The 7,422-nt window shown below is 38.0% G+C and overlaps 2 protein-coding genes across 2 annotated transcripts; one reads left to right on the top strand and one right to left on the bottom strand.

Annotated features, from left to right (window-relative positions):
- The first annotated feature begins 251 nt into the window (after nucleotides 1-251).
- On the top strand, nucleotides 252-2,076 carry LOC104449022 (putative S-adenosyl-L-methionine-dependent methyltransferase Mjls_1072). The gene is made up of 2 exons (XM_010063014.3): nucleotides 252-807; nucleotides 1,328-2,076. Exons 1-2 carry the CDS (start codon nucleotides 426-428, stop codon nucleotides 1,942-1,944), a joined length of 999 nt encoding a protein of 332 aa, XP_010061316.1. The 5' UTR covers nucleotides 252-425; the 3' UTR covers nucleotides 1,945-2,076.
- A 1,034-nt stretch (nucleotides 2,077-3,110) lies between these two features.
- LOC104449021 lies at nucleotides 3,111-6,191 on the bottom strand. The gene is made up of 6 exons (XM_010063013.3): nucleotides 5,887-6,191; nucleotides 5,671-5,778; nucleotides 5,459-5,586; nucleotides 5,212-5,312; nucleotides 3,803-3,862; nucleotides 3,111-3,491 (listed from the first exon to the last, which is right to left on the bottom strand). Exons 1-6 carry the CDS (start codon nucleotides 6,134-6,136, stop codon nucleotides 3,407-3,409), a joined length of 732 nt encoding a protein of 243 aa, XP_010061315.1. The 5' UTR covers nucleotides 6,137-6,191; the 3' UTR covers nucleotides 3,111-3,406.
- Nucleotides 6,192-7,422: the final 1,231 nt, after the last annotated feature.

Below are 7,422 nucleotides of genomic sequence, written 5' to 3'. Positions count from 1 at the left end.
GACGAAAGACTTTCTTTCCTGGGCCACAGAGTTAGCACCCACCAACTGTACTTACTTGGCTTTCTCTTCTCTTAGGAAGTGGGAGCCACCACCCGATGTTAATAGGACCTTTCTTTGGTGGAGCCGTTTAGTCCTTTACTTTTTTATTCCTATTCAACAAAGGGACAGATTGAGGGCATTGTGCATAGAATGAAATGGTGGCTCTCGTGGACAACCTCATTACCTTCCTTTCCATCAAGGGAAAAAGAAGCAGGATACGATTTGAGCCATCTTCTCAGACGTTGGTTTTGTGTGTGGCTCTCTTTTCTTATCCCTACACAACAACTCTTCTTTCTCCCTCCCATAAACCCTCTCTATATATACCATGCACATATCCTCCGCTTCGTTTCTACTAGTATTTTCACGATTCACAGGATTGCAAGAGAATGTCAAATCACGAGAATGGACTACCCGAGGACCTGTTCTCGATCGAATTCAAGCTCCCCGACTTGCTGCTCAACAACGCGGTCCGGGGACTGCATTTGAGGGTTGAAAAGGAATGGGACTCCCTTCAGCAGTCGGCATGCCAAACGGCTGCAGGAAGAGCCCTGTGGAAGCACGTCATTAACGATCCTTTCGCAGATGTGCTTGCGGGAGAGACATATCTGAGGAGTCTCCATGAGAAGATAAAGAAAGACTGCACGAACAATGCTCGTGAAATTTCTGGAGTGATCCTTGCAGTCCGGACGTTATGGTTTGATTCAAAACTCGAAGCTGTCGTCAATTCTTTCGATGGTGGAGCAGCGCAGGTGGTGTTCCTCGGTGCAGGTTGGTAAACCACTCTATTCTCCGCATTCCAATTTCCAATGTAGTACTTTTGTCATTTGCACCAAATCCCCCCTAAGCTCACGAGTTTTGAGAGAAACTCAGAATTCTGTTTCTAAAGAGGGTCAAACAATGATAGGTAGAGTTATTAGCCCTAGGCCGCAAGCGTAGACCACATCACTTTTCACTCGACTCAGGTCTTGAACTGATGAATCCTTCTTTAACATTGTAAGTAGTATGCTTCCATAGCAAACATTCTAGTCACGTAAACAATGAGCTGTGAACTACCGATTGCCAGGAACCAACAAAATAATTTATCGAGTACTCACGGCGAGGTGAGAATGCCTACAACTGCCATGAAAGGGTGAAATATGCCTAACTCTTGCAATAGGAACCCCCATATACAAGAGAATCAATTCAAAACAAAGCATTCATGCATAAAGCTTCCACCTATTATGGTGGACATAGGTGGTTTCGCATTAATTGGAGGGGGAATTTTTATTAACTGACGGTATGTATACAGGAATGGATGCAAGGGCGTACCGTCTAAGCTGCTTGAGCAAAAGTGATGTTTTTGAGGTTGATTTTCCAGATGTCCTGCAGGTAAAGGCTGCCCTAATAAAGGCAGCACTAGAATCCCCAGATGATCATTATGAATTAAAGGTGATAGCAAAATCCTTGACCAGAGTAGCAGCTGACATCAGGGATGATGTCTGGCTCGAAAAGCTTCAGGAGTCAGGGTACATGCCAGAGAGGAACACGGTGTGGGTCTTGGAAGGATTACTCTATTATCTTCCCCAATCACATGCCATGCAAGTACTGAAGATGATTGCAGACAAGTGCAATTATACAAAGACGGTCCTCTTAGCAGATTTCATGAACAAACCGTCCACCACACTCTCCAGTTCCACCTTCCAGTTTTACAGCGACTGGCCAGACCATCTACTCCCATCTCTCGGGTTTTCTGATGTCAAGCTTTCACAGATTGGTGATCCAGATGCCAACTTCGGGCTCATGCATGATCCCTTAAACCTGTTCAACAAGCTTCGCAGTTTGCCTCGGTCAGTACATATCCACCCTGAAGATGGAACACCATGTCGTCGCTTGTACTTGGTGCAGGCTTTCGGTTCACCCAGTTGAAGATTATCTTTAGCGATAGACTTGGGGTACATAAATTATAGGCAATGACTCCAAAGTATAGACATTATTTGCAGCTTTAAGTAGGAATGCAAAACCTGATTGAACTGCAACCATGAGATCAGTTTCTGGCTACATGACTCATCCCCATAAAAATACAGCCAACTTGCAATTAGAAAATGCTCACTTTGTCATGGAGAAACACAATTTAGAGCATAAAATATACAGGCCGCGATACTTTTTCTGCTTCTCTAAAATTTTAACATCACTGAGAAACTTCGATTAGAAAGAAATCATTCGCCACAGACCAAAAGGGCATAAACTTTCTTCAACTAGATGCAGCAATATACAAGGCAAACGGAAAAGCAAATGAGTGACTTCATTGTAGAGGAGGAAAACATTAGATAATTACCACCTAAAGAAAATTCCGAATGCAATGAAAAATCTAACTTGCTAACAGTCCTTATAGTTGGATGATGCCAACTTGAGATTAAAATTCATGTCTCAGTAACAAAATTCTCGCCTTTTTCATGCCATTCTTCAGTAATCATAGCCATCAAGAAGATCACTTAATATGACTAAGAAGCAAACAGCACATCTAGCATATCTTGCATTATTTCAATATATCCGCCCAAGGTAAGAAACAAATTCAAGACAAATCCATATACCTTAAGCTATTGCATTTACATTAATATTCATCAGTTCCATGAAAAAATGACATGGAATGAAGTGAGGCTTTTTCCTTATGAATCACATTGTTAACAAACAGTTATACTGAAATGAAAAGGTGTAATACGTCCAACACAGACAGTAAGTACTGCCGTCTATTTTACCAAGAAAACAACAGAACCACCGTCTACGGCCAAATATCTCACTGAATAACTTTCGATAAAGTGTTTCTACAAAGGGATTAAAGAGGATTTTGAAAATAAGTCTGGGAAAAATGCATCAGATATTGCCTCTGATTATTCATAGTCAATTTACCACATTTTTAACCAGACAGTAATACATAATTAACTCACTGGTCCAAGCAACAAAAGGAACAATTGTTACAATGTGGGTAAAATCACATGATGTACCATGAAAAATCTTTCCCCTGGCCTGGTGGTGCAATGAGGCGCAAGCAGAAAACATATAGTCATCTCTTAATTTATTGGAAAATCAAAAAGTGGCAGACTATGCAAGTAGGCTGTTTCTTTTCATGTCAATGTTACAATATTCTTAAAAATGGGAAGCATGTATATGTTAATTTGATGAAATAAGAAATTGAAAGGGATCTTCCAATACCAAGGTATGGTTAATCATATCAAAAGGAAGTACATGATTTTACTCTCCCACACAAATAACAATGAAAATCATTGAGGACCATCTTCTAGATTTCCACTATTTTGCGTGTTGCAATCAGATTCATAAGCTAAATCTGAAAGCTTCAAGTGAGATCTTAATGCTGAATAGAACCATATGCTCATATTTCAAGGCAATCCTTGATGCCCTGCTCGAATTTTTCCAGAGAAGATATGGTATCCGTCAGTGCATCAGCAACTCTCGCTCTGCAGTAAAAGATCAATAAACTGTAAAAAATGCTTATGCAGTGAATTTGAAGATCTTCAGCTAACAAAAGCATTCTGCAGAGTTGTTTAAAATATACTGAATTCAAACAGACTAGAAATGCCAGGAGTAGGCTTGTGAGCAGAAATCCAAGGGCAAAGACAACAACTGCCTCTGCGTGCATGTGCGTGCATGTGCAGCATGTTGTATTGTTAAGAAAAGCTGAGAAATATAGAACTCATTCAGATTTTCAGGACTAACAAACTTAACTTTCATACTGCCAGCATTTACTGTTCTGGAGAGAGAGATATACCTATAGGTAGTGTCTTGAAGATCACTCTTGCTTGTCAGACCATTCAGAGATGAGAAAGATCTACAGAAGGTAAAAAGAAGACAGAGAAAAGGTAAAATGAACCAAAGTACCAAATCATGAAAAAGAACCACAATACTATTGCTAAAGTAGGACTTCTCTATTCATATGGATCACTTCAAACATTAGAAAGACTGAACTGTTCCAAAACATGCGCAGATCTTCTAATTAGGTGGTGGCAGATGCTCTCCTTCCCACCTCCCCTATTGTTTTGGCGTATGATTAGTTTGGTTATTCTAAACAAGTATGACATCCGCTCCAAATCTTTTTCCAGTCTTCGATGACAGCATGGGCTAAGGAGCCACCTAAATGTAAAACTAAATTTCCTATATACAAGACTCCATATGCCTCGTACTAGAGATCAGAAAGCCAACACTTCTGCCAATTTCTCAATACTTGTTATTTGCGTTGCTAGTAGTGAAGTTAGCTCATCCAATAATCCTTTGACATATCTCCACCTGAAGAGTTCTGTGCAATGTCTAAGTTATAGCTTATAGGTAGAGGGTTCTTGGGAAGAGAACTGCCAAAGATCCTTTTAACTTTTGCTAAAATGGTATACCTACTAAGGGATACGTCAAATATTGTTATTTTTCATAAGTACTTTCTATTTATTGGTAAAAGAAGGTGATGCTGATAACCGCTGCTGTTGATGCAAAATAGAGTTCCCAGCCCTCTAAATATGACGCATCAAAGATACTATGGATGCCTAACCAAACCATTCCAACCACATCTTCTATGGATCTCATAAATTGGATAATAAAATATTGAATAAAAAATTCTGATGTCTCACCACGTCATTCAGTAATTATCCTGACAGTTCACAGAGACTAGTAATGACACATACCAAGATTGGTTGGACCACAAACAGCATAACTAGAGTGACCACCATGTCATAACCATTTTTTTCTTTTTATCAGCAGCTAGAGTAAATGTATTAATTTTTGCAGTCATTTGGAGCACCAAATGTAGAGAGAGTATCTTCCTGGTCTGTTGGAGCTTTGATCTTCCAAGAAGATAGTCACATGCAACAAAAGCTATAAGATCAGACCTTTCAAAAATAGATGTTTCTAAGATAGACTACAGAAAACCAACTGAATTAAGAACCGTTTCTGTTTACTCTAATGCCTATCTCTCCTATAAATGTTGTCCCATAAGGTGGTGCACAACTTTTCACGACAATCGAGTGTGGGGAATCTGAATTCGCTTGTAACACAAGTCATTTAGTTGAGAATGATAGGTGGAAGAGCTAAAATTTGATCATCACATTCTTCTAGTTTCCTACGCACAATTAGTCTAGTATTTTCATACTCACTAAAAAAGAAGCCACTGCCAAACCTGAAAAGATAAGGTACCTAATAAGATGATCAAGCATAGCTTCAGCTTCTAACTTTACAGGGTCCTTATCAGCAAGCAAGGAAGCTGCATTCTTCACAATCAACTTGAATGTGCAGACCTGTTCAGTGCATCAATTAAGCTCACGATTTGGATAAATTGGGGGCAAAATTGTCATAGCACCTACCACAGTTATCCATCAATTACTTAGGACAAACGTCTAAAATCTTGAAACGAAAAGCAGGATTAACAGGCTACAGGACAAACCTCTACTCCTGTATTGGCTTGAAAAGCAACGAACGAATTTCTGTCCTCTGCGACGCAGTCCCTAGCAGCTGACCTAAACAAGCTCTGAACTTCCTCCAAATCATCACTCGTACTCTCAGAAGCCTTAGCTACAACAGATTTTTCGACTCAAATAAAAACAGGAAATCAACCTTCTAAAGCAACAGGATAACAAATCAACGACCCAACCGAACTGAGAATGAGGTAAGCCGCGCGCAGGCTCTCTCGAGAGGCCTCAATCGGAGCCAAGAGAAACTTGGAGGACTTCTTCTTCTGCTCTTTCAGCCACTCCTTCGGTCCTGCTGAATTTTCACGTTTCTCGAGAATTACGGATAGAATTTGAAACTTTAAGCAGCTGCAATCAACAAAAAGCCTTCGCTCAATTCAAATCGTAAGAGAGAAGAGAGTACAGATTCCGATGGAGAATGCAGCTGCTGGTTCAGGCCGAGAGAGGGAGGGCAAGAGAGAGAGGAGCGAGAGAAAAACGGCGTCTCTGCGAGCAATGCCGTTTCGGAGGTAAAGGCGCCCATGGTGCTTGTCGTCACGTGGTGTGAGGGTTTGCAGCTTTTGGTTCGGTGGTTTTGGAGGGGAAAGAGTGTGTGAAGGAGGGGCTAAAGTAGTGGCCATGGAGGAGGTGAGGCGGTGCAGAGACGGCGTCATGGTGGTCGATGAGTTTTTTCTTACTGGTCTCAGGTAGTGAAGCTCCGGTCGGTGGGAGAGAGGTAGTTGACGAACCGGGAGGCTGACACGTGGCAATCGCTGCAGCAAGGAGAACCCCCGAGTTCCTAGTGCTTTTTTTGTAACCAACCACCACCCTATTTCTAAAAATAATTTATTCTCATAACTAATTTTATCCTATTTTATTTCCTGGACAAGCTTCTAATCATTTGAAATTTTTTGATAACTATTAAAAATTTATATTTCCGAAATAGAAATGTATTTGATATTATTTTTAAGTTTTTTTGTGATTTAGAATTTCTTTTAATTTTGTAATACTTTAACTATACTTTACTCTTTTAATCTTTCAATAAATTTATTACATAAATTTATTTCTTAATTATTTTATTATAGTCTTTTAATTTTATTATTTAATTTTATCATATTTTTATAATTTAAATATGTAATTTTGTTATATTTTAATATAATTTTATGTTATAATTTTATTATATTTTAATTATTTTTATATTTTTATATTTTGTAATTTTATTATATTTTTAATATAATTTTGTGTTATAATTTCATTATATTTTTGAAATTTTCTTTAAATTTTTAATAATGTTATTATATTTTTGTAAATGACTAGAGGAAGAAGAATAGAAAAGAAAAAGAAAAAGAAGAAACAAAAAATAAAGAAAAAACATAATTTGGCTTGATTCTGATATTGTCTCTGGGAATAAAGAAGCAACTTTTTCTACTTTTTAATTTTGTTACAAATCTATTTTCTGGAACAAATTTATTTCCAAGAATAAAAAAGTTACCGAATAGAGAGGAGCAAAAGAATAGAATGAAACACTATTTAATTTGTTACCAAATAGGTCCTAAGACAAATAATCGAGTAAGCTTCTCGATGAGAAACCACCTTTGGAAAAAGTAGTTTCAGACTTTTGAGCATTTAGATGACCTAAACTACTTAGATCAATGGGAAGTGATTGAAAAAAAAAAAAAAAACTTCCCTTTTTTATAAGAAAAAGTCATTTTTCGACAAATCATGTCTCTTGTCTATTGAATATACCTCATTAATTTCAATGCTCTACTGCAATTCCAAAAAGAACAACCATTAAAAATATTTTGTGAATAAAATTATATAATGCATTTCCTAATTTCTTTGTGGTTCTTGTCATTTTGATGTATTAGAGAAGAGACAAATAAGATATTGACTCTGGTTATGGGAAAATTCCAAATAAAGACCCAAAGTGAATTTATTTTCTCAAATAAGGACCCAAAGT

The sequence above is a fragment of the Eucalyptus grandis genome, chromosome 6 (genome assembly GCF_016545825.1).
Source record: "Eucalyptus grandis isolate ANBG69807.140 chromosome 6, ASM1654582v1, whole genome shotgun sequence".
Classification (NCBI taxonomy): Eukaryota; Viridiplantae; Streptophyta; class Magnoliopsida; order Myrtales; family Myrtaceae; genus Eucalyptus; species Eucalyptus grandis.
The sequence above is the reverse complement of the archived record's forward strand: the minus strand, read 5'-3'. Positions and strand labels throughout refer to the sequence as shown.

What these genes read in the sequence shown, in the direction of transcription:
- LOC104449022 (XM_010063014.3), top strand. Translation starts at nt 426, where the DNA reads ATGTCAAATCACGAGAATGGACTACCCGAGGACCTGTTCTCGATCGAA. An exon ending in GGTGGTGTTCCTCGGTGCAG is followed by an intron (nt 808 to 1,327) that starts GTTGGTAAACCA and finishes GTATGTATACAG; the next exon opens with GAATGGATGCAAGGGCGTAC.
- LOC104449021 (XM_010063013.3), bottom strand. Translation starts at nt 6,136, where the DNA reads ATGACGCCGTCTCTGCACCGCCTCACCTCCTCCATGGCCACTACTTTA. An exon ending in AAGCCAATACAGGAGTAGAG is followed by an intron (nt 5,313 to 5,458) that starts GTTTGTCCTGTA and finishes TGCACTGAACAG; the next exon opens with GTCTGCACATTCAAGTTGAT. An exon ending in ATGCTTGATCATCTTATTAG is followed by an intron (nt 3,863 to 5,211) that starts GTACCTTATCTT and finishes TACCTTCTGTAG; the next exon opens with ATCTTTCTCATCTCTGAATG.